Source organism: Notolepis coatsorum (genome assembly GCF_963971535.1).
Source record: "Notolepis coatsorum genome assembly, chromosome: 6".
NCBI classification, from domain to species: Eukaryota; Metazoa; Chordata; class Actinopteri; order Aulopiformes; family Paralepididae; genus Notolepis; species Notolepis coatsorum.
Window position 1 is genome coordinate 154,841,890 of NC_140170.1, and position 27,978 is coordinate 154,869,867.

A 27,978-nucleotide genomic window follows, 5' to 3' on the forward strand; every position below is an offset into this window, starting at 1 on the left:
TAACGTAGGCAGCTGTGCCAGGGAGACACAGGCAGCTCCGAGCGAGTGTTTAGAATGGGGATCAAAGGGATCTAAAAATGAGAACTCGTTTTTGGCGCTCAAGCGTTGGCGACTCGTTTTTTGGCCCCCAATGAGTTAAAAGTCACCTTATTTTGTTACGCAATGGTTGTTGTGTTTTTGTATTTTTGCAAACTTGTTGATACACCTTGTGGAACTTATTTTCAAAATATAAATAAAAAACTCGTATGAGGCTAACGATAATTATTATGCCATTTAATTTCTGTATAGTGCCAACAATGTTATAATTTCCACTCTGGGATAATAAAAGTTATACACATGTTTCAAAATACATTCCCTCAATTGTTCCTCAATCAGATTCAGATTTATTGTCACATCCGATATTCTGCATTGGTATTTTAAACATCCGTCCACGGTAAGGTTTACATGACTTTGTCCTCTTCAACCGGCCCCTGCTGTGTCCCTACTGTACCCTCTCCTCATCAAAACAAACCTCACGCCGGGGACGACAACAAAATGGCACAATCTCCTTTGCAACAGGAAGCAATGGGGTTTATAGGAAGCCAATTGTTTTGCAATAGTCTCATTTGTTTACTGCAATTGCACCAAGGTATCACAACTAACGATGTTCAGTTCAGAGTTTTCAGTTCAGAGTTTTTATTTGCCACATGGAATCATACAATCAGAGTTTCTTCATTACACAATCATAAATATCATTCCATGGACAAAAGGAGCAGGAAGAAGAATAAATCTTATAGTTACCTGCCCCTTATTCCTAAACTAAACAAGTATTTACTTAATGGTTGGTCGGCGTAATTTACACAAATAATAATTTATACCATTATATAAGAAACACACAATCCACAGTTAAACAAGAAAAAATTAAAGAATAATAATAAAGAATAAAAGAAAGAGAAAAAAAAGAAAAGATCTCACTATTCAGATCACATTTGATTTTCATACTGACTACATTTTTTTATTTTATTCTTTTTTAATTGATAAACACTATTACATCCCTTAAGCTCGCTATGGAGAGAATTCCACAACTTTACACCAATAACCGAAGGACACATCTGTTTAAGTGTGGTACGTGCAAACTGATGTTTAAAATTGTATTTTCTCCTACTAAACTCACTTTCTAAATGAAAAAGATGTGAACCATGCACAATTTCACAGCTCCGTTACATATTCTATTCCACTGTATTTTTATTCTAATTTAGTTTATATACTAAGTATATATATACACTCAGTAGTACTAATTTGTATATATATGAATTTGTATATTTTGTACCCAATTTAATCACCTGTACATTGTATATTGCTGTTGCACTTTACTACTATATTTGCACTCTGGTTGGATGTCAAACCTCTTTTCGTTGTACTGTACTTGTGCTGTATAATGAATAATGACAATACATTTGAATCTAATCTAATTTCCATTTTATTTTATTCTACTTTAATTGCCCACTTTGGCTGCCTAAGGTTAAATTCATGATATACCATAGATTTCCAGCTCTATTTGTCTATGGAGAAAGTCCCCTTCTTTGCAGGGCTATAACTTTTAAAATTCTATTGCTACATTGCCATTATTAGGGCCCATTCAAAGTCCTATATGTATTGTTCATTGTGTAGCAACGTTAAACTTTTTCATTCACATATGCATAGTAAAGTATGGTCTAATGTATAAGTATGTTTTCATCTCTTTCTGCAGCTTTCTCCAGAACGTGATATATAGCCCCAAATGCATTATATTGATGATGAAATACAGTTTGATGGCAATCAGCGCGATATAAAAAATTCCAACTAGACTTACTTCTAGAAGTTACTACACGTCATCTGATGTTGACCGGATGGGCGAGGGGGCGTTTATAATTCCGTGGGCAGCGTTATACCAATCATCTAATGTGGGTCAAATGTTGATAATAGCAGTTAGTATCGAAGACGGTAACGTTACACGCTCAAACTCACCCCAGTCTCCGCGCGCCGTTGGGTGATCATCGTAGAGTAGAAATTCTATCATTATGGGATGGCGATTTACCCGGTCCATCTCCAGCTTGTATAATGGTATATACGTCCAAATCATGTTGTTTATCGAGTTATTGGCAATCGATCACTGTGTAGCGTGACGAGCCAGAGTCCCGGGACCTATAGCGAGTGCCCGGAAGTAATACGGAGTCCAGCACAACCTCTATGGCACATCCTGTTAAGCAGTTGCGCCGATCGGCCACCAGATGGCGCTCCTGAACCGCCAGAGAGCTCAGTGGGTCCTGCTGGTGGATCTCAGGCCAGCGGAGGGGACATATGAATCCGATCGCAGATTTTTGAAATATTGATATTAAAGACGCTGTAAAGCGTCTTCGGCAACTTGAGCATGGCCAGCAATGACGTCTAAACACGGTTCCCGGCACCCAAAGTGTTAATGTTGATGCACCAAATGACCAAGACAAATTCCAAGCTATGTGCAAGCTTACTTGACAATAAAAACCTTTCTGATATACAATATATTATTATTGAAAATCCTCCTTTTAAGTAATTTTTTTTTGCTTGCCCACGTCACCAGGCAGCTGGCTAGCGGTGCAGTCGTCACCAGGAGATGACGAGAGATGGAAGAGAATGGAATAAAGATGTTGAAAAATTACTTGTTTTGAATGACAAAGGCAAGACCAGAAGAGCTTCGCCACTGCTGTTTTGAGAACCAGAAACAGATGTTTCACACAAACTAGCAATGTTCCCATCTGATACTCTGCATCATACTGGCCAAAATCACTGGGTAATATATCAGAAAGAAATAAAACGTGGTGAAACAATACAAGCCATTGACAAATCCAGTCTGAACTATCACGTAAATGCCTGAAGCTACACTTTGAGTGAGGCGCTGAATTTGAATGTTTGCTATTCAGAAATGCTGCCAAAAGTTGCTCTGTGTGTGAAAATGTTTGAGCAAATAAACAGCAGCAGCAGTATTGCATAACTGAGTCATGTTGTGGCCTGTGTGTATTTCTTTAGGGGAGTAGAGTCATGTTGTGCGTTTCTTTAGGAGAGTAGTCATTTTGTGTGTTTCTTTAGGGGAGTAGTCATTTTGTGTGTTTCTTTAGGGGAGTAGTAGAATCATGTGTGTTTCTTTAGGGGAGTAGAGTCATGTTTGTTTCTTTAGGGGAGTAGAGTCATGTGTGTTTCTTTAGGGGAGTAGAGTCATGTTGTGTGTTTCTTTAGGGGAGTAGAGTCATGTTGTGTTTCTTTAGGGGAGTAGAGTCATGTTGTGTGTTTCTTTAGGGGAGTAGAGTCATGTTGTGTGTTTCTTTAGGGGAGTAGAGTCATGTGTTTCTTTATGGGAGTAGAGTCATGTGTGTTTCTTTAGGAGAGTAGAGTCATGTTGTGTGTTTCTTTAGGGGAGTAGAGTCATGTTGTGCATTTCTTTAGGGGAGTAGAGTCATGTTGTGTTTCTTTAGGAGAGTAGAGTCATGTTGTGTTTCTTTAGGAGAGTAGAGTCATGTTGTGTTTCTTTAGGAGAGTAGTCATGTTGTGCATTTCTTTAGGGGAGTAGAGTCATGTTGTGTGTTTCTTTAGGAGAGTAGAGTCATCACATTAGTGCTCTGACCCAGAATTGGGCCAAAATGAATATGTCCCTCCTGGGAAAGATAAACCTAGTAAAAATGATATTGGCTCCCAAATTAAATTATATCCTATATATGTTGCCGCTGACTCTCCCGACCCAATTACTCAAACAGTATGACAAAGTCATTAATGTTTATCTGTGGGGGGGCAAAAGGCCGCTATTTGGACGGGCCAAAATGTATGCAGCAAAGGAAAATGGCGGCTTATCCCTGCCTAAACTAGACTGGTATCACTATGCATTCTCGCTCTCCCAGCTCTCCAAACTGAATCACTCGTCTGAGGAGGCACCTGCTTGGGTCAAGATGGAGGAGGAAATGATATATCCCTCATCTCTGGAATCCTTCCTGACACAATCAGACAGACCTATACCTTTTAAAAACCCTTTAATGGCATTTATCAGGGAAACTTGGAATCAATCGCACAAAATGACTGGTGATAGCCCATATTTAACTACGAGAGCCTCTATATGGTATAATAAGAAACTAAAGATTGGTAAGAAATCAGTCATATGGGACGATTGGATTAAAAGGGGGATACATGTACTAGGGGATATAGCCGGGGAGGATGGGGTCTTGCCTTTTGAGGATATTAAAGAGGATTTTGATATAGATAATAAAAACTTTTATAAATTCCTACAGATTAGACATTGTATATCGTCATCAATAGGAGGACCAAAGTGTGGCCCGATTACTGCAATTCAAGAAATATTCTATAAAGGATGGCGTAGGAAAGGCGGTGCGTCAAGATTTTATGATGTTATAAGAGAATACAATGCACCCAAATTGGCGGGTCTGAGATTGAGCTGGGAGAACGATGTACGTGAGGATATTACTGAGGAAATGTGGGAGAAACTGGTGTCCAAATGGAGTAAATTCTCTAGGGAGGCGCAATCACAACTTATTTTTTACAAAGTGTTGAACAGAAGCTATTGGACGCCTAGTAAACTGGCCAGACTGAAATTAAGGGACAGTGACATCTGCTGGAGATGTGAGAAGGAGACAGGCACTTTACTGCACATGTTGTACGAATGTGAGAAGGTCCGGAAAATGTGGGATCAAATTGTGATATTCCTAAGTAAGGTCTTGAATGTGAAGATAAATAACGCCCCAATGGCATGTGTTTTGGGTATAGTACCGAAAGGGATTAAACTGCCTAAATACCGGGGAATGTGGTATAGAATGGCCATGATATCAGGATGTAGAATTGCATTACGACATTGGAAATCACCTGTTGATATTACTTTTAAAGAATGGATGGAACTAATGTTCCGGACAGCATCATATGAAAGGGTGACGTATAGAGTCGCAGGGAGAGAGGATATTTTCGCTGAGGTATGGGACAGTTTTCTACACCTGACTGAACGGTCTGGGGACAAATGATTAAGATGGGATTACAATATTATCAAGGATGAATATGAAAAAGGGGATTTGATCTGATGGTACTTGTGCTTTATAATGTATTGTGTATATATGTACATATATTTTAGGTCCGGATGGTGTGTCGATGGAACGGTCACTGTCTCTATCACACTCACATGTGCGCAGGTATAGCCGCATACAAGTATCTAGGATACACATATTCATATGTGTACATAATAGGTTTACACACACTCATATACACAAGGATAAGGTATACACGTCAGGGGCACACATACATGCACATACTCATTTATAGGAAATAGGCATACACATACCTACATATACACATAGTTTAAATATAAGCTTTCATTGACACATAAGGGGGATACACATGTATATAGGAGACACACACATACGTAGCTGAGACGCACATATATATACACATCTGAGATATACACTCACATAGGGGGCAGAGGCACACATGGATACGAAACACACACAAGAGATAGGAGTACAGTCACATACCAGGAAGATGCACACACACACATATGAGGCATGTACACATGCTTACGTGATACACGTACCCACATACATGTGTCGGAGACATGCGTGCATGCATGTTATCATGCACAACTGCATATGTCTGGGGCGCTTTCTCTCACATGCAATATGGAGAAGGGTGGCATCCCGATAGAGGATGCAGCACATACCTGCTCGAAGGTAGTTCGGTCTACATGCAAGGTATATATATCAGGAATGTATACGCATAATGTATGTTTCTTTTTTCGTACGTTTTTTTTTATTTTCCATGTCAGTTATTAATGTATTTGTATGAGTCCTTTACATGTTTTGTATGTTCTTACAAAAAAGAAAAAGGCAAATCCTGGAAATTGAATATGATGATGTGGAAAGAGATGTTTGGAATGTTGGAGAGATTTGTGCAAAAAAAAAAAAAAAAAAAGGAGAGTAGAGTCATGTTGTGTTTCTTTAGGGGAGTAGAGTCATGTGTGTTTCTTTAGGAGAGTAGAGTCATGTTGTGTTTCTTTAGGGGAGTAGAGTCATGTGTGTTTCTTTAGGAGAGTAGAGTCAAGTGTGTTTCTTTAGGGGAGTAGAGTCCTGTGTGTTTATTTAGGAGAGTAGAGTCAAGTGTGTTTCTTTAGGAGAGTAGAGTCATGTTGTGTGTTTCTTTAGGAGAGTAGAGTCATGTTGTGTGTTTCTTTAGGAGAGTAGAGTCATGTTGTGTGTTTCTTTAGGAGAGTAGAGTCATGTTGTGCATTTCTTTAGGGGAGTAGAGTCATGTTGTGTGTTTCTTTAGGAGAGTAGAGTCATGTTGCGTTTCTTTAGGGGAGTAGAGTCATGTGTGTTTATTTAGGAGAGTAGAGTCATGTTGTGTTTCTTTAGGGGAGTAGAGTCAGATGTGTGTTTATTTAGGAGAGTAGAGTCATGTTGTGTGTTTCTTTAGGGGAGTAGAGTCATGTTGTGTTTCTTTAGGGGAGTAGAGTCATGTATGTTGTTTGTTTCTTTAGGAGAGTAGAGTCATGTTGTGTGTTTCTTTATGGGAGTAGTCAGATGGTATTCCAGTTTGAGCATGATGTTTTTAGATGGTATTCCAGTTTGAGCATGATGTTTTTAGATGGTATTCCAGTTTAAGCATGATGTTTTTAGATGGTATTCCACAATTTGAGCATGATGTTTTTAGATGGTATTCCACAATTTGAGCATGATGTTTTTAGATGGTATTAACACTTTGAATGCCAGCCACGCTTTTTGTCGTTAGTTCATGCCGACCTTTGAGTGCCCGCCAACGTTATATAGCGGTTGTTTGCCGTATTTTTTTTAAATTCATATTTCATCAATCGAGCCTCACGCTAGTGTTGCAGTCTCTCTGAGCTCAATTGGGAAGATACTGCCCCCTATCGTCTCTCCCTGTGTAACTGCACCCCATTACTTTAGACTGACGAAGGGGGGGGGGGGGCCAGTTTCCTCATTTTACTTTTCAGTCAAGGCCAACTGAAGAATCCATTGTGCTCGCCGGCCCGGAATACGTGTGGATTATGTATTTACAGTACCCAACACTGTAATCAATAAGCGTGATCGATATTTGGAATGGCGATCAGGAATTGGAATAATCTTTTTGGATAACATCCGATCTAGGGATGGGTACCTTTCACATTTGAACCGATACCGGTACCTGTGAATCGATACCGGTACCCAACGGTACCTTTTTTCGGTACTTTAGTCTCAAGAAATTTAATTTACCTACCTCAGTCGTAAAAAACAAAATACAAACTTCAAATAACTACAATTTCGACAGTTTTCGGCTTGTCATTGCTCCGACTGCTTTGTTGTTGAATCAAGTCAAATCCTAGGTAAGCATATATTGTGCGTGTGAACGTTGACATGAAAAGAAAAAAGTAAAAAAAAAAAAAAAAAAAGGTAAAACATTTTTTTTTTTTTTTTTTTTTCTTGATTCGATACTCTGTAGTACCGACGTGTTTCGGTTCGGTACCTCAAAAGTAACGAATTCGGTACCCATCCCTAATCCGATCTGAGGTAAGGAATTTATTTTACCAGTCTTAGGATAATCAGAGCTATTTTCACCTATATCTCAGTGTTTGCCCTATGCGTGTGTGTGTGTGTGTGGCTGTGATCGCTGATGAGGAAATGAGAGAATCGATTTTTCAGATCGCCTCTATAGCGTGCATAAGTACACATATACTATCGATAATCTAGCGTTTATTTGAAAACGATTCATAAATAGGCAGAAAAATGACAACGTGTTTGTGTATGCCAGAATATTCCAGTAAATGCCGCTTATCACAGAATCTTTATATTTTCCTTGAAAACTAGGGCTTTTCAAAATGCTGTAAAACGGAAATGAAGCGATTAAAAACAATCCGTTTCGACAATGTTGACTGCAAACAAGTCATTGATCACAACGCTATCATTGAAGTGGGTGCTGGCATTTAACCATGCTTTACCATGTTAATGGCCGGCACTGAAAGTGTTAACAGCTTAGGTCACGTGTATATATTGTGGATGGCGGTATAGTTAAAATCCATACCTTTGCATGGATATACTGTATGACATATATGTATATACGTCCCAGCCCTACTGGTGAAGGAGTTTTGTGTATATAGGTAAAGTATTCATGAAGTGACACACTTGATTCTGTTGCACCGGCTGGGTATTTATTATAAAGTTGGATGTCTGTGATAAATAAACCCGGCATGTCTGAACATTATGTTTGAAATGTAGGCTCCACACATTACACCATGTAGAAATACCACTGCCTCAGCATTGGCATTCATGAAGACATGCAAGCATACCTCCTAATAGGGCTGGGCGATATGACCAAAGTATCATGACCATCACGCAAGTTTAGCTGGTGTAATAGTATGTGACGATGTAATTCTCCAGTACAAATTACAATGGGAATGGGATAACATCTTATATTTTTTTATGTCAAGATTCAAGATTCAATCGTTTATTACCATTTCAATGAAATATTGATTGTGATTTGTCTTGGCGAGTGCACAGGTAAACAACAATCATACACATAACAGTATCATCAGTATAAAAAAAATACACAAAGTAAGCTAATAAGCAAAATACTCATAGGCATACAGATACATAATAAAGTGTCTAGTGCATTTAAGAGTGTCTGGAGTATGTTTAATATTTTTTTTAAAGAGGCCCCTAGGGGACACGGTTGATCTGGGCATCATAGCCTGAACAGATGGAGAGGAGTTAAGGGCCCTCACTGCCTTCAGATACAAGCTGTTACTGAAGCCAGTGGTTTTACATATTGTACTCTTAAACCGAGGGGGACAAAAAGAGCTTTACCTGGATGAGAGGGGTCTCTGATTATTTTCAGACTCATCTTTAACAAGCTGGAATTGTATATATCACTGATGCTTGGTAGATCTTGACCAATGGCCTTTTTTGGTTCACTAGCCTGTTAAGCCCCTTCCTGTTATCATATGAGCAGCTACCAGGCCACACTGTGACAGAGAATGTGAGAACACTAGACAGACACAGCTCTATAAAAGTCCCACATCCCTGGTTTAGAAACCCCAAACTTCCTGAGCTGGCGCAGAAAGGTTGTTGGTGAGCTTTCTTCACGATGTGGCTGACATTATTGTCTAACTTAAGGTAAGAGGAAATGCTGGTCCCCAGGAACCTGAAGCTGTCTACCGTTTCACCAACCTGCTCATTGATAACCAAGGGCTGTAGCTCCACTCTGTTTTTGCGGAAGTCCACAACCATCTCCTTTTTTATTTTTTCATTCGTTTATTTAGACGGGACAGAGCATATTACTGGACACTACAAATAAATGCAGTGTAAATACACCGGATTTAGCAAGGATGCTAATTTTCATCCGCAGTCCCCACACAAAGCATAAAAACGAAACATGCAGGCAGTGAAGCATAACATGCTATGAGACAAGGCATAAAAACATACATACAGAAAAAAGTACAAGGTATAAAGGGTGCACTACAATACTATTTGACTATACATGGTCACAGGTTTGGTTGTCGAGTAACCGTTTTTTTTAGATTGAATTTAAAAGATGGAAATGATGTACAATCTCGTATGGTCAGTGGTAGATCATTCCAGATTAAACGGCCCTAGACTGAGAGGGTGTTTTTAGCAAAGGCGGTTTGCCGGCAGGGCACTTCGCAATCCCCTCTAGTGGTTGCTCTAGTGCTGATTCCTCTATCGGGCTTCCTTTCTATGAATTCCCTCAGAGGGGGCGGCTTTGGAGATGTTTGGGGTTAGGTTGTTATGAGCACATCACTCAACTAGTGAAGCGACCTCTTCCCTGTAAGTGGTTTCATTCGTCATCAGCAGATTTTAAGATCTTAACTCAGTCAGAGTGAGAGATACATTGGTATAATGTACAACAAGAACAGAAGAGGAGACAGAACACATCCCTGGGTGACACCAATGCTAATGGACTTAGATACCTTGTTGTTAACTTTGACAACTTGTAATCTATTGGTCAGAAAGTCAAAGATCCAGTTACACATGGATCTGTTGACACCATCCCACGTAGTTTGTCATGCAGGCTTACTGGGATGATATTATGAAAGGCAGAAGTAAGATCAATAAATAGAACACGTGCATGAGGCTTTGGAGTCTAGATGCTGTAAGATGGAATGGATGCAAAGGGATACAGCATCCTCTACACAGCAGCGATTCTCAAACTACGGGTTGTGACTTGTGACCCAAAGTGGGGTCGCGGGTAGGTGGCAGTGGGGTTGCGACCCGCATAGGCAATTAAATATTTTTTTAAATCAAGAGAAAAAATCGACGAGCCCAACTCGGATCGAGTTTTCCACCTGGCAGCTGTGTGTATTTGCCATGTCTCGCCCCTTCATCAACGGAGGCCGACACACAGTATTCCAATACACATCTCACTACATCCTGCGCATGTATAATCGCAGGAGGGGGGGGGTCTGGGCCCTCATTTATCAACGTTGCGTACACACAGATATGTGCGTAACCCGTGCGTACGATCATTTCTAAGCAAAGTGTGTGACTTATCAATTTGAACGTGTGCTTGACTTTGTGCGTATATTTACGCACAGCTCAGGGCATGCGTACCTGGCGCCAGGCGGTAGAATATGGAGACTGCAGTGCAGACAGACGGCATATGCTTTCATCAGTTTCATGCATTAGTTTCAACGCGGAAATAAGCTTTCGTTTATTAGTTTGACTGACGTGTTCTGTATGATCCCCGTAATTCATTCGTTAATTGTAAAATAGCAACAGTAGTGTAATTATGGTCAAAACCCTATAAATAGCATTTGGAATAATAGGTCTTTCCTTCTGAAAGAATGCAGCATGGTTTATATATAGCGTTATCGGAATATATGGGGTGTACTGACTGCGCTCCGCGTAACTCCACTCGTTATTATTTTGCGCATAGATTGCAGAAATACGGGAACGTTTTGATTATATTTTAAAGGCTTTGCCATTGTTAAACGAAATAAGTGGAATTTCAAAGGTGCATAAGCAGAATACAAGTCATATGAACACGCACAATATAGTGTTCTTCCCCCTTCCTACTGTATAAGAAATAATTAAAAACGCATTGCAATGAGAACAGAGGTTATTTGTTGAGTTTATGTGTATTACAAAACCCTTGCAATAAATGTGTCTTAAATGAATGAAAAGCATACATGCTCTGGATATACAGGTAGCATATATCGTGTGGGTGATATGACTTGTATTCTGCTTACATAACTTCGAAATTCCACTTATTTAGTTTTACAATGTCAAAGCCTTTGAAATATAAATCAAAACGTTCCCGTATTTCTGAAATCTATGCGCAAAATAATAACGAGTTGAGTTCTAACAAAGAACGTATTACATGCTGGGTAGGCTGATAGAGTAAACTGTAAATGAAATAGCCTATAACATTATAAAGGATAGGCTATAATAGCAGGGTCTTCCCAACCTTTATTCCCCAGAGCCCCACGATTCCTGGGAGACATATAGGAATATGATATGATATAAGGTATACTGGTCCGGTCCGTCAGCGAGGAGATAGCCCACAGCGGATAGCCATTAAATGCCATTTGAGAATATAGGCTATTAATGCAAAACGACGGCCTATAGCCTATACATATTATTTAATGTTTTCATAAGTGTAAAGATACAACAGCTAGATTAACGATCAAGTTAGTTTACTGTGCAGGCTTCGCAGGGCTGTGCCATATGCTATTATATATGCGCAAGTTACTGTTGCATAATGTAGGCTATGGCTGCTATTATATGTAATTCATATAGGCTACCTAATACCAACAACAAAATAGATTGTATGCCTCTACAAATCATATTATACCCGGTAGCCAATTGAACGAAACTAATAAAGGCATTCATAATCCAGCATGGTTATAATGACACACCAACGCCAAACGGTGGTTAACGGTCTTTATTAGTATTTTGAGCTGTCCAGGCAGAATTGCAGCAATGGTCTTAGGGAGTCGTTGATATCTGACATCACCATGTACAAGTCCGCCAGCCTTTTTTTTTTTCTTTTTTTTTTAATCTACTTCTTCTCCCATTTTCTATTTTTCTCCCATCCCAATTTCGTATCGTCCAATTCTACCCTCCCCTGTCTCGAACGCTGTTAGGCCATGCCTCCCACAAGCCGGCTGCAATGTGGACGAAGCCTTACATCACGAGTCCCCTCCGGTACTCGAGGAAGCAGCCGTCGCATCTTTTCACCTGCACAGCGCGATCTCTCAGCGTCGGGTCTGCGTGGGAGGGACACGCCGCCCCCGTCGCTTCCTGATTCTGCTGCGCAGGCGCACCAACCGACCTGTAGGAGTCGCTGTCCACAACGTCCAATCCCCACCCATCAACTTCCCACCCCCTAATACTGCCAATTGTATTAGTATGAACGACCAGCCAAGCTGATAGCAATGCGGAGAGCTGGGCTCGAACCCAGCGTCTCCTGCATTGGTGGTGAGCGCCTTGCCCACTGCACCACCTAGCCGCCCGCCAGCCTTTTATTTATCCCATAACACGGGTTGTGTCTTCTTGGTTCGACACCGCCTCCGTGAACAATCTCGCTCGTGGAGTTTCTCAGAGTTCGCTCGGGTTAGTCCATTATTTCACATCCCATGGGGGGTGTTTCATTACCATATATGGATAATCATGCACGAGCATAGACGGTAAGAACAAATGGTATTTATCAATACGGAGTGTGCGTAGAACCCGTGTGCGCACGGTTGATAAATCCCGATATTTCTGTGCGTACACACATTCTAAATTCCGTGCGTAGGAACGGAAATAGAACACTTTCTACGCATTGTTGATAAATGAGGGCCAAGGTCTGGACCTGCTGCTTTAACAGATGTCTGAGGACCCACGGGAGCTGTGCATCCAGCAGACCAGAAATCAGCCAAGGGCTTATCATCAAATCTACAGTAGAATTCATTACGTTTAGGGCGGTCAGGTGGCGTAGCGGAGATTGCGCTCGTCACTAATGCAAGAGGCTGCGGTCTCGACTCCCGGAGTCAGCATTGCCTTGGCTTGGGCTGATTGTCATACTAACTCGTTTGGCTGAGTTAGGGGGAGGAAAGTCATGGGTGGGAATCTGGCGTTGTGGACAGCGACGCCTACAGGTCAGGTCTGGGCGCTTGCTCAGCGGAGGGCGGAGGCAGGACTTGATGAAGGCAGCGTGACCTCCCACGCGTTACGCTTCACCAATGAGAGTCCTCGCTGCCAGGTGAAAAAAGAGTCACTGGCTGTCACCGCGCGTGTCGGAGGAAGCGTGCAGATGACTTCAGGGTTCCCTTGTACCGACCAGTAGGAGAACATGCACACAACAACCAGGCAGGGGAGGGGGGGGAATTGGCACAACGACTAAATTGGGACGGGGAGAAAAACAGAGAAAAAAAATCGGGAGAAAGAGAGGATAAAAAAAAATACATTACTTTTATTGGGGAGCAGCAGGTCATCATCAAGGATAACTTAGTTGTTTTTTTAGTTGGTAATCTGCTTTAGAGAGTGTGAACAGTTTCAAGTACCTCGGAGCCCACATATCAGAGGACTTGACATGGACCACACACATTGACAGTGTTGTGAAGAAGGCACGACAACGCCTCTACTTCCTCAGGCGCCTAAGGAAGTTCCAAGTCAGTCAGAAGATCCTTAGGAACTTCTACTCATGTACAATAGAGAGCATCCTGACTGGCAACATCACCTCCTGGTTTGGGAATAGCACTGCACAAGACCGTAGCAGACTACAAAGAGTGACATGTTCAGCCGAACGCACAATTGGAGGGGGGCTTCCCACCCTCCAGAACATTTACAACAAGCGGTGCAGGGGGAAGGCGAAGAGAATCATCAAGGACTCCAGCCACCCGAACAACTGCCTCTTTGAACTGCTGCGGTCAGGCAAGCGATACCGGAGTCTTAAGGCGAGCACAGAAAGACTCAGAAGAAGCTTCTATCCCCAGGCCATCAGGCTGCTAAACGAACAATAAACACTATGCAACAACCATCAAATGCACACAGCACGCACACCCACACGCACACACTCACTTAAACAAACAACACACTGCAGCACCCACTCTCCACACTTTAGATCACACAAACACACTTTATATTTATTGATAAAGGATTTGCACTACAACTCTTACACCTACTGTAAATTGTACCTAAATTGCACCTCATCCCATTTCTGCCTTGCACTATATAGTATTGTATATTAGTACACTGCATAGTATTGTATATTATATGGTAACTCAGTTACGTCTATTCTGCATCGAACATTGTACATATGTCTATACTGAACACTGTGACCTCATTTTTTACTTCTAATTTACATGCTATACTATGTTATGTTATTTCATACTTATCTTGTCTTGCACAGTCTCTGGAGCATAACAGTAAGAAGCATTTTGTATAAAAGTATTCTGTACTTCTGTATGACAACTATTAAAGAAACTTGAAACTTATTCTACTACAATCCTGCACAATTGTACAGGCCTGTCCTATATTATATTTGTATTCTAATTTAGATTATATATTCCATTTTATTCTACTTTGTCTGTTAATTAATGTTGATGCACCAAATTACCAAGACACATTCCTTGTATGTGCAAGATTACTGATTCTAATTAGGCTATGCCAAACTCCATTGCTACCCTGGTCACTGGGTTTGGTTTCCTGCTTGGACCTATAGTTTTTAGCTTGGACCCATCATTTCTAGCCTGGACCTATAGTTTCTAGCTTGGCCCTATAGTTTCTAGTGTGAACCTATAGTTTCTAGCTTGAACCTATAGGTGGCTTTTGCTTTCTTGACGCCTTTTCAAATGTATACTTTGCAATTCTGTATTGTTTTTTGTCTCCTCTCTGAAATGCTTTCTCTCTCTCCAAGTATAGCAATTAGATATCCTTGTTAAACCATGGTTTGTTGTTGCTGTGTAGATTGTTAGTCTTGGAGGGGATGCATACACTTTCAGCTAAATGTATATAAGAGGTCACAGTACCAGGATATTCATCTAAATCAGCAGTCTGTGGCATCAGAACTGTCTTTTAAGCAGTCCTGAGCTTGACTTGACCATTGTTTCACAGTTTTTCAGACAGTTTAACAGTTTTCAGTTTTTGTCTGTACTTGGGGATGAGGAAGATGGTATTGTGGTCTGACTGACCACAGTGAGTCATGGTTCTATTTCATTCAAAATGGTCTGTTTTCGGAATCTTTTTTTTTGATTAACGTAAAAATATACAGTATGTATACATTTTCTTTTACAATATATATATATATAGTGGATGATGACAATATAGTAGAGATCCATACCGTTGCATGGATCCATGACGGTATACCTTCATATTTGGTCTACCTTCCAGCCCTGCCTCCTATCACTAAGAACGCTTTGCACCGTGTGCCGTGTCACCTTGTGTCCTTCTTAACGCCCAGTCCTATGATGTATAGGGATGGGTACCGTTCACATTTGAACCGATACGGTACCGGTACCTGTGAATCGATACCGGTACCCAACGGTACCCTTTTTCGGTACTTTAGTCTCTAAAAATGTAATCTACCTACCTCAGTCGTAAAAAAAAATCCAAACTTCAAATAACTACACTTCAAGTCAAATCCTAGGTAAGCGTATTGTAGAGGAGCCAAAGCTATATATTTAGGTTATTGTATTATATGAATGTTTATTTGTTTATTTTTATAACCTTACATTGAAACGGCATTAGGAATATTGATTGGATTTAGATAAAGTCATTGAACCGTATTATTTGTCATAGAACCTTCTAGAACATTCGTGATGTCACAGTATGATGTCATAGTCAAACATTCTAGAACATTTGTGTATCTATATATATTCAACAAGCGGTAAGGGGGTGATAGCTGGGGTACCGGTCGAGGTTATAGTAGAGCAGCTGGTGGAAGAGCTAATGGAGAACGGGCGTAATGGCATAGTTAAGAGTGCAGAAAGGATGAAGAGGGGAGCAGAGAGGGCAGTGACGGGGACGGTAGTGATTACGTTTGAGGGTGGGGTTGTTCCTAGGGAGGTGTTTGTAGGGCGTAGGATGTATAGGGTTAGGGAATTTGTTCATAATCCTCTTAGGTGCTATAGGTGCCAGGGGTTTGGCCATATAGCTACCACGTGTAGGAAGGGGATGAGGTGCGCTAGGTGTGGCGGGGAACATGAATATGGGAATTGTGGAGAGGGAGTGAAGCCGAAGTGCTGTAGTTGTGGTGGGGAGCATAGTGTAGCGTTTCAGGGGTGCGAGGTGATGATGAAGGAGGTTGCGGATCGGAGAGAGAGAAGGGAGGGTAAGTTGACGTATGCTGGGGCGGTTAGCAGGGCAGGACAGGGTAGCCAAGAAAGGGTGCAGGGGGTTGAAGGAGGGCATTTGGCAGTGAGGGTAGAGCAGGTGGAAAGAGAGAGGGGAAGGGAGGAGAAATTAGGTATTGTGGCCTTCGTGGCAGGGGTAGTTACTGGTATGGCAGAGGCTAAGGGTAGAACAGAGATGGTGAAGATGATTGTTAGGATAGCGGTTCAACATCTGGGATTGGAAGGTCTGGACTGGAAGGAGGTGTGTAATGAATTGGCTGAGGGGGCTGCGAGGGACAAGGCTGCGAGGGACAAAGCAGCCCAGGATAAGATAGCAGGGGGCAAGGAGGGTCCCGCGGAGGGGGGCTCAGGCAGGAAGTAGCAGCAGTAGCTGCACTCCAATGGACAATGTAGTTGATGACGGGGTCCAGTAGAAGAAGAAAAAGAAGGTGAAGAAGGAGAAGAAGGAGAAGAAGAAGAGCCCATAAAAAGAATTGCGGAGGGCAGTAATACGCCACGATGCGTCTACTCTGCCGGAAATTCAAATAAGAAGAAGAAGAAGTAGTTATTAGTATTGGACAGGCAAGAGGAGCAGAGAAGAAGGAGATAGTGTGTTTTGAAGATGAGAAGAAGAAGAGGGTAAACAATCAAAAGTTGGTTTACCAGAGGCCTAACTATGGCACACCACTAGCGTAGTATAAGAACTGAGGAGGGCAGTAATACGCCTGCGGGAAATTCAAAAGAAGAAAGAAGAAGAAGAAGAAGAAGAAGAAGAAGAAGAAGAAGAAGAAGAAGAAGAAGAAGAGCTCATCAAAAGAATTGCGGAGGGCAGTAATACGCCACGATGCGTCTACACTGCCGGAAATTCTAAAGAAGAAGAAGAAGAAGAGCTCATTGTGCATCTTGAAACAGTGCTGAGCAGTACTGAACAGATAAACTAAACAACATAGATTGAAGCCTGCATTTCTAGACCAGGGTGCCTTGCCTACCATTTTGCTGTTTATTTACGGCTTTCAGGTGAGAAGGAATTTTCATGTGTCGAGTCGGCGGTGATTTTGGAGACTGGGAAAATACAGTTTTCTTACCTTGTAGTAGTGACGTGAATATTTAGGAAAATAGCTTTAGGATCACTTCTGTAAAGAAAGACTTCGCTGTGGAAGAGAAATAAACCATTTGGATATCTTTGTTTTACACCGGAGCGGCTTTGGACCTTATTTTTCTTTATCAACGAACGTACTACTCACGAGTAAGCAACTTTAACCTGTAGAGTGGAACGTCTGCCCTGATACGTATATTGTGCGTGTGAACGTTGACATGAAAAGAAAAAAGGTTAAAAAAAGAAAAGAAAAAAAATTGCAAATATATATATATATATATATTTTTTTTTAACGGTATCTCACGTGAATCGATACTCGGTAGTACCACGTGTTTCGGTAAGTACCTTTAAAAGTACAGAATTCGGTACCCATCCCTAATGATGTACACCGTAACATGAAACAAAAAAAATAAAAAATTGCAAATACTTTTTCTTTTTTTAACGGTATCTCACGTGAATCGATACTCGGTAGTACCACGTGTTTCGGTAAGTACCTTTAAAAGTACAGAATTCGGTACCCATCCCTAATGATGTACACCGTTCAACATGAAACAAAACAGGCAGGACGTGGCACTTACGTTGCTTTTGGCGTAGGTGGAGTCCCCCCAGAAGATGACCCCCGCCGCTCCGAGTGCAACACTCTCACCGATGGTAGAGACCATGTCTGTCTACAACGCAGCAACAGACACAGCTCAGAATGACAAGCCTGCACACAACCGTATGTAATGTATACTGCACCTGTGTATACTGTATAGTTAATTACTCATAGTATACATTTAGATTCTAGTGTTTATTGTAACCATATTTATCGTTATGATCATTATGATCTTGTGGAATTTAAAACAGCACAATTAATGTATAAAGCAAAAGGTAATGTACTTCCAGGAAACATTCAAGAACTGTTCTTTGATAGAGAGGGGGGTTATAATCTGAGGGGAGAACTCAATTTAAAAGTTCTTAGTGTACGCACTACCAGGAGAAGACACTGCATTTCCATATGTGGAGTGAAACTGTGGAACAGTCTGAATGTGGTGCTAAAGCAATGTCCAAACATGAGACAATTCAAACTGAATTATAAGGAAATTATTTTCACGAGGTACAGGGATGAGGAAGGGATTTGACATTCACGGGTGTTTACATTTTTATTTGATTTCTTTCATGTTTTACATATATAATTCGTTTTTTGTTTTGCATATATATATTAGTGCTGTCAATCGATTAAAATATTTAATCGCGATTAATCGCATGATTGTACATAGTTATGTTTTATTTTTTGTATCTACCTTAAACAGATCTTTTTCAAGTTCCAAGTTTTAATACTCTTATCAACATGAGTCAACAAATGCTTGCTTTATGCAGCGATTTAACACAAAAGGATGACCCTCATGCATTGCAAATTTGCATCAAATTCAAAACAGAGTGATGCACAAAATAACTTAAAAGAAAATAATAATTTACACCAATGAATAAAGTGTGCATGAAATAACAGGGGAAAGAAAACGTTAGGAACTTGTTACATTCACCCACCCACACAAGGGCTGAGTAATCACACACCCCCTCTCTCTCTCACACACTCTCCCAGCTCTCTTTCTCTCTTGCCCCTTCCTCATCTCTCTCACCCCCTCTATATATATATATCTCTCACTCTCACACACACGCACACATGCAATCTTAAAAGTTAATTGCGAGTTAAAAAAAATTGTGGCGTTAATAGAATCTGGCGATAACGCGTTAATACCGCGTTAACTTTGACAGCCTTAATATATATATATATATTTGTTTAGTAATGTTTTAAATTAGTACACTCATTTGAGTAGTGGAAAAGGGGTAGGATTAAATAAGTGTATACTTCTTCCTACTCCTTTGCGAACATGTAAATTGAGTTATGTTTTATTTTTTTCATAGAGATCAATGATTTGTTTTGATTTTATATTGTTTGTTTACATGTTCGAAATAAAGATTTCAAATCAAATAAAAAATCGTTATGTATAATGTAACTGATCAGGCATACAGACCCTCATCTGTCACTGCCATACTTGCTCCGATGCATATATTCAGAGTTAATTATATTGTTTATGTTTACACTGCTTATTTTTACTTTTCTACTGTATTATAATTTTATTGCCTATATTTATGTCTTCTACTATTACCATGCCCATACCTGTACCTCCCCTGCCCCATGCTGCTATGATGCCTGAATTTCCCCAAGGGGATCAATGAATATCTCATCTTAACTCTGCATATCCTGTTTAGAGAAAACAAGCTTGCACGATTTTGCAAACGCAGGGGATTGGATATGAACAGTTTTTTCATGTTGTATAGTATACATGTTAGGACCAAACGCTTATCTCCCGACTACATAGTACATACTATTATTACCATACTTGCCAATCGGTTATGTATTGCGATTTGATATTACCATTTAACACTGGACCATGTTAAATTCTTGTTATGTTGAATTTATGTACAAAACATAGTTGTTATCTATATTTAACCAAAACAAACAGTACCGGCACTCGCAGAGCAATAGTCTTCTATTTATTGTGGGCAAAAAAACGTTTACAATAAAATAATAAATGTAATCAATTCAGGAGGCAGCATGGCGTTATCAAAATCATCACAAGAGAATTGCGATGCTTAGGTGAATCGATCTTTCCTCCCACCCCAAATACATCTCGCCTTAAATTATAATAAACTGTATTTGTATAGCACCTGCCATACAATAATTGCAACACAAAGTGCTTCACAGCAGTAGAAATAGACATACAAATAGACACAGGCATAACATGAGCATAACATTGACAGAATAAAAGCAGTGCAATATAATAGCTCTCATTTACAGCACAATAATCAGTGTGGATGTAATGAGTCTAAGTGGTGTGTATTAAAAGGCTATGGTGAAGAGATTGTTAATATTTTGTGAGCTAGCCACCCTAATGACCATAGGTAGGGTGTTCCATAGCTTTGGTGCGTAATTAGCAAAGGCTGCATCCCCAATTTTCTTTTGGTTGTTCAATAAACAAGTAGTAGATTATCGTAATGTTCTCGGGGGAACATAGTTGACAAGCGAATTGGCAATGTAGCTTGGTCCTGTTCCATTTAATGCTTTGTATATAAAAGGTCAGTGAAAATCACTGAAAATCAGGTGATTTCTTTTTTTATGCACAAAATCTCTCATATCCCAAATTGTAAACAGTCTAGAGTTCATGGGTAATCTACTTATTCCATGAACTATGAGGAATTAAGAAAAAATAAAAAGCTATAGTCCTCGATGGCACCATGCCAATCAATGGTCTCCAACAGTCATTCCATGTACTAGGGCCTAACAAAAATAATAGTTGGTTTCAGGTTGGTTGTCAGTTTGGCCATGGGTAGGTAGGGAATTTATTTTATTTTATTTTTTTATTTTATTCTTTCCCACGGCGACTATGGATAGGGAATTTCTTTATTTAATTAAAATGTTCACAACAACATGGATGCATGTACTCTGCCAGCATGTTTAATATCCATAATACTAAATGTTTGACTAAGATTTCTATGAAACTTTATTCTTAAAAAAAAAAAAAAAAAAAAAAATCGGATTTTTTTTTTTTTTTTTTAATATATATATATTTTTTTAAAAACTCATAAAATATATTGGGTCGCACCTAAATCGGCAGGGTCGGTCGGCAACCTGAAACCAACCATTATTTTTGTTAGGCCTAAGGCTGTTTCACACAAGCTCACACCCGTGACTAGTACATCACATCATTACATGAAACCTTACGATCCTTTATCCCAAAAGGGATATTTTAACTTGGTTTTAAACCTCATGCACCAGCGAGGGCCATGTGGATATAAATTCAAGTGTGCGGCTGTAAGGTTTGCTATGCTGGTTATATTACATGGTCAACCACAGAGCCATATTTAGGTTTCAGGGGCAACACAGTCAAGTCTGTTTCCTGACATGTGAAATGCGTCTAGAGTAGGAGCGAGTGTTTGTGTTATCTATATTTAGGACTGCTACTGACTGAAGTATCTCATGCGCTACACAGGGAGATATTTCACAGGGAGTTTGAGAGAGAGAAGACCTTCGCGCGCTCTGTGACAGATTCTCCACTAACCTCGGTCAGCGGCGTCAGCTCGTTGGCGTACGTCGGCCGGGTGTAAACAAAGACGGGGCGCGCCGACCCGTTCCCCGCCGACGCCAGGCGCATCCCCTCCTTCACGCGGTTCCGGACGAAGTGGCGTCCGAACATGGAGTTGACGAGCACGGTGCTCATGTACACGGAGGGGAAGAGCGCCGTGCTCTCCGTCCACAGCCAGGTGAGCTGGTCGTTGCGGGCCACCTCCACGTCGGGGCAGCGGCCCGAGTAGTTCTTCATACCGCCCCTGTAGTCGTGGTTGTAGCAGTCGGGGAACAGGTAGAAGCCCCACAGCTGGTTGGGCCTCAGGCTCTTGGCCAGCTTCAGAGTCTCCAGCATGAACTGGCGAGCGGACGCCTCGAACTCCGCCTGAGCGACTTTCCCCACACGCTCCGGCGTCCACTCGCGGTTCTTCTCCGCCAGCAGCTTGCGGGAGTTCACCCGATAGACGTCCTTTGTGTCCCAGTTGCGTATCCACAGCGGCCTCCACTCCTCCCAGTCAATCACGGCCAGGCCTTTGGCCTGCGGCTCCCGTATGTATTTGTTCACGCCATCGGGCATCTTCTCGTGGTGCTGGGTGAGGCTGGCGTTCTGCGGGAGGCCTCCATTCACCGCCGTGCCGTCGCGCTCGTAGTAGGGATACAGCCCCAGGCGTTCCTTATAGAAGATGGTGAGGTTCTGCTTGACGAAGCCCTCGTTGGGCGACGCCACTATCTGAAACTGCTCCAGCGGGAAGCGGACGCCGTGCCGCGGGGCGCAGTCCTCCGTCGGGGCGTTCCAGGCCAGGAGAATGGGCTTCTGGGAAAACAATGGCCATCCTGTGTGCTTTAGCTGTGGCGTGCAGAAGACCGTCCAGGGTATGAGTAGGGCCAGCAGGAACCATGATATGGGGCCGGTCAGGGCCAAGAACGTGCCAGGTACAACCCCCATGGTCACCTTCTCTCCTGCGCAAAATCAAAATCAAAAACTGTTTTGCTGTATCTCAAAAGGTCAAAATACTTCCAAATAATATGAATTCTATTAACTACAAGTATGCATTTTGCCTGTTGAAACATGTAACTTGTGAAAAGCTTAGGCCACAATATGACAATATTGTTGTGACTATAATTTTGTTATAATGTTACACCACAATCAACAACTGAAACAATTCAACGCTTTTCAGACATTCCAAGCAGTCAAGATGACAATTTCTTTCCATTTTCAATATAATTTGCCAGGATAACAAGGTCTTTAATTTAGGCTAAGATTAAAAGATTCTTGATACTTAGGGCTGTTGCCTTAGTCGATTAATCAGTCACCTTGGTCTTAGTCTGCCAAGACTGTTAGTACATTAGTAGTTTTTTAGTATATATCTCTGGTAAGCACTAGATTTAACAAGGTCCTTTTGCATCAACTCGTCGATTAGTCAACAAATCCTATGACTACTGGATGACTAGGGCTGTCCAAATCTGTTAACCAAACCTAGTTGTTTTTGTATTATTTTTGTTCCCATGCTGCATGAGTCATTTTCAGAGAAATGATGAGCACATATCTGGTAAGTACTAAACCACACATATGCACACTTATTACACACGCACGCACACACACACACACACTGCTGCCAACATATACCTTGTATTGTATAGTTTGTATATATGGAATATCCGTTGTGTACTATGTTTAGTTAATAGTTTATTTATACAGTTAGTATAAAATAGTTTGTATAGATAAAATATATGTTGTGTTTTATATTTATTTATAGCTTATTTAGTTTATAGTTATAGCTTGTATATATAGAATACGTTGTGTACCCTGTTTACAAATCTATACGGTTGAGGACCCGGGAAAAACAAGCATCTCACATTTATCTTAATGTATGTACATTTAAAAAAGCTGTGACAATAAAATAATCTGAATACTAGATTTGAAGTGATGAGCACATCTCGGTCAGTAGTACTATATTTGAACAAGTCATTCTACATGACATGTAGGAAACAAATCAAATCTGACAGATTATGCCGAAACAATTATTAGCCAACATAGTCCTATAACTATAGATCAAATAAGAATTGATATAGCCTAGTAGGACAGCAGCACTAATATCCTCCCTACTCTAGACCAGACTCAAGACCACTACTAGTCCAGTCCAGCCCTGTAGTTCAATGAGCCTGACGAACACCACCGCAACCTTTCAATGGATGGAATGATCGTTCTGGCGAGTGAAGGCAGAAGGCGATGTCACGACACCGTGTCTAAAGTACATGATGACCAATTGGTTGTACTTATAATTCTGGGCATCACAAGGTCAACGTTGTGTGGGGCATCATTTCATGTCAAAGTTATGGGGTGACGACGGGTCAAAGCTGCATTTTTTATTATTATTTGTCATCACGAACTGATGAGACGGGTTCAATGTGGATGCGGCCAATACTTTGGCTTGTTGTCACATTTAATTAAAACACCACGTTAGCTAGACGGTCACACATGGAGAAAGTGAGAGCAACATTATGCTAATTAGCTAACGTTGGCTAACATAACCAAATAAAGTCAGTCTGCCCCGAACCAATAGTTCTAGCTTTGATTTACTGCTCGAACTGGTCACCGTGTCCCCCGCCTGCACGCTCTGCAGCAGAAACCGGTCTCGCCTTCAGGAACAGTAGCAGCGAAACGTCAGCTGCCGGTTTCTCGGTAACCTGTTAGTTAAAAGTCCCTGAAACTAAGTTAACTAGCATTAGCTTACTTTGAATATGGCTAGTAACCCGCTAGGTAACGTTGTTCTGCCCAGAGTAGTTATTTCGACTGACCTGTGCCGATGCGGATGAAAATCAGGACATGAGTTTGTTTCAGTCATATAACTTTCAAACAAACAACACAAAGCGACACTTTTCCAACCCCCTGCCATGTGTGAAAATATTGTTCATGGTCAGCCCATCATCGCCAGCCTGCCTTCCTCGGAACGTTAGGACCGACAAGAAGGCAGCTAGGACAACGAGCAAGGACGAGTTCATTGAGCTACACAACCGTGGGGGGCCTCTAGTGTTTCTAGATGTCAATGTTTCCCGATTCCATCGTCTGCATGGATATAACTTCCACACTTTGACGTTCTACACAGATCTTAATTAACATTCGATGGTGATCAACAGCATCCGCTTCCAGGCGGCCGTGGAATTGTATTCTAGCACCACTGTGCCCCCCTAATAAAATGTAGCAAATGGTTTCGCCTTCAAATTTAGCTCGGTACATCTTTAAAGAAAAATTCCACCCTAAATAGACAACTTTGATTGAATTTAATTTAAACATGTGACCAATTCTACAAACATAACTGGTGTGGTACAAAAAAAATAACAGACAACAGACAGAATTCACGTATGCTACCCTATTTCTATAATACTGTAATGTTACAGCTCAATTTCAATTTGTGAATATGAACAAGTCTCCCCTTAAAAGGCACAATCTGTAATCCAGATATAAATAAAAGAACAGCCCCACCAACAAAGTTCAACATTTAGGATTGTAGGGGTGTTATCATCAAAGAGTTATCATGTGTCAATCAATCATTCCAAAATGTATTGATAGGTCTCTTAATCCGAGGACTAACACTAGATGATTCAGATTTCATTGTTTTACTGTTACAGTATAGAGGAGTGGATTTATCTTGGCTTAGATGACAGCTAAACATAAATTTAAAAAGGGATAGTTAGGATTTATTTTTTCATAAAGTGATATCCGAGGCTGGACATCCGTATTAGTCAATTACTGTTTTCCCACAGATAGGCGGGACGTTTTGGGACCGTGAGCAGGAAATGTGAAAGGCTTTACAGACCAAGTGTATTGGTGTATTATTATTTGTATTGCACTGCACTATTTTACTCTGTCTATTGCTTTTATTACAGGTTCGAAACTGTCGGGTATTAAACTGTGTGGGTATCAAGCAAGAAAGACTATCAGGCTTTAAAACTGTGTAAGACCCAGGCATAGAACCGCGCCCTGAGAGAGGGAACTGTGCCCTGAAGTGGGAGGTTTGCCCTGAGTAGGAGGTTCGAAGGGTCAAAGTGCGTGTCAGGCAGGAGGGAAGACTGTCAGGTTTTAAACTGTGGATACCAAACAGAAGGTAAAGACAACTTTGAACTGTACAGTAACAGTAATCCAGAAAAATTTTATTGCACTGTAAAGAAACCAATTTTATATAATGTCTGCACTTTATGTGCTCATTTCATCATTCATGTCTTTTACATTCTACTAAAACTGAATCAAACCATAAACAAAGTGGCCTGTTGGGATGTTAGATCCTAATGTGAAAAACTGTGATTTTATGTCTGCTAATTTTACCCTTGCTATTATTTTACTTATTTTTACTTTTATCTTTACACCCCACTATCTGCTGGGTGCATACTATACCTTTATCATGTTTGGTAACAGATTACAGAAGCCTATTGGAATGTGAGGTTCTGATATGATTTGATTAATATATCTGCATTATTTTATCCGACTTTTGCTCTTGCTGCTTGTTTTACACTGATTTATGTCTTATTTCTTACTGGTGTAAAGCACTTTGAACTGCAATCCCCTGTATGAAAGGTGCTATACAAATATATACAAATAAAGTTATTATTATTATTATTATTATTATTATATGAAATACTTGTTAGTGGTGTAATCAATTAGATTAGATGCAAATGTATTGTCATCATACAACACAAGTACAGTACAACGGAAATAAGTTTGGCATCCAACCAGAGTGCAAATGTAACAGTAAAGTGCAACAGCAATAATTTAGTTATTATGGAGTTTTAGTCAGGCATTTTAAAATATAAGATTTTTTGTAATATTCCAATTCACTGCATATTGAAATATATTGTATGTTTATTTTTCCCAATTATTTTTGTTGTCTTTGTTTTCGTTTTTCAGTCTTTTAGGTTTTTAGACATTTCTGTTCTATTCGTTGTCATTTTTGTTCTTATTGTTATCTCCTCCTGTCCATATTTCCCATGTATATGTACCCATTCTCGAAAACAATAAGCAAAAGATGCAAAAACTAGTTATTTGGACCAAAAACGCTTGAAATGTCATATTTCTGACTTCCAAACTGGGATACAAAAGGACTGGAAGGTGGCTTATAGCCAGATGAAACAATTGGCAACAGGTGCATTAATTAAAAAACACATGTCTTTCAGGTGCATGTTTTTTGGTGAACAGAAGCCCTTCGTTCATCTTTAGAATGTTCAGTTCTCAAAATGAACTACATGAAAATCAAGATTTTAACCAGATTTAACTATTTTGAAAGATCAAAGATTTCCCCCCCCAACTGCTTTCATTTAGGAATAGTGATCATTAAAATGTGTCTGGCTGCTTAGAATTATGCCAGCAGGACAACGATGAGAAGAAATCTTCACTTGGACCGTAGTGTTGAAGAGCGACCACTTACAAACAGAAGATCCCGTACACTGCCTTAAACTAGAGCAATTAGATATTATTTAATGAATAAACAATGGTTTGATCCCAAAGGATCTTAATATCCTTGTGGAAGGAAACATTGTCTGTTTAATCCAAAAGTTCTATAGTTGCAAGCTTAAGACAGTGTGCAGGATCTTCTCTTTTTGCTTAGAGTTGTATAACAAATATTATGTGGAAAAGAGTCAGAGCGACTCTGGCCGGGTCAAACAAGGCCCAACAGTCCAGCTTTGAGGCCAGAACATATCAAGTGGATTTGGGATTCCTTATAAGAACACACTATAGAGACGGTTTATATGGTCACTCTCTCATTCCAAAATATCTTCAGATTGTGTCTCTTACCCAAAAAAGCGAGCCTCTTCCACTCAATTTTGCAGAGCGTGAAAGCTCTTTGAGTTCTTCCAAAGTCCAAGTATATAGGTGGAAACTGTTCTTTGTCTGCAGTTAGTGAATGTCTCTCTGTCTTAAAGCGTAGAGGTAGCCCCCTCTGTCCAAGTCTACCACGAGTTGTATTAAAATATCGGAGAGACTCCTCCTCTGTCCTTTCCTGAATTTTGGACCCCTATCCTGTGAAGGGGGGGGGGGGGGTACTTTCACTTCCACCAGATGAAGTTTCAAACCGGAGCTCTTTAATTATCTTACAATGGAATAATTTACAGCACCTTTCAATCGTATGGCAGATGGGAGAGGTGGGATGGAATGCTACAAAGGCCTAACGTTGGACTCAAACCTACAACAAACAGATTGCATAACATCTGCCATGGCCCCCCTGAGCCACCAATACATTCCACTCTTCCATGTTTCACACTATTGATAGTCTTGCACTAGAACACCCCCCGACCCTGCACCCCCTACCATTTAAGCACAATAGTCATTGTTGCACTTTGAAAGCCTATAGGCCCCCCCCCCCCCCCCATAGATGCGGCACGGTGGTGTAGTGGTTAACAGTCGCCTCACAGCAAGAAGGTCCAGGGTTCGATTCCCGCTTGGGGACCAGGTTTCCATGATGCCAGTTACCCAGG

At 40.7% G+C, this 27,978-nt stretch overlaps 1 protein-coding gene across 3 annotated transcripts in view; it reads right to left on the reverse strand.

Moving 5' to 3' along the window:
* Positions 1–27,404, reverse strand: part of hyal2b (hyaluronidase 2b) — a 32,983-nt gene extending 5,579 nt beyond the window's left edge. Inside the window, exons 1-3 of one of the 3 annotated variants that reach the window (XM_084316012.1) lie at positions 27,299–27,404; positions 21,506–22,470; positions 17,981–18,070 (exon numbers count right to left, since the gene is read on the reverse strand). In XM_084316012.1, the coding sequence (XP_084172138.1) occupies positions 17,981–18,070; positions 21,506–22,456 (1,041 nt within the window). In that variant the 5' untranslated portion in view covers positions 22,457–22,470; positions 27,299–27,404. Of the gene's footprint in view, positions 1–17,980; positions 18,071–21,505; positions 22,471–24,309; positions 24,451–27,298 lie in introns of those variants that run through there. The other 2 variants (XM_084316011.1, XM_084316013.1) reach the window with 2 other exon arrangements.
* Between the last annotated feature and the right edge of the window lie 574 nt (positions 27,405–27,978).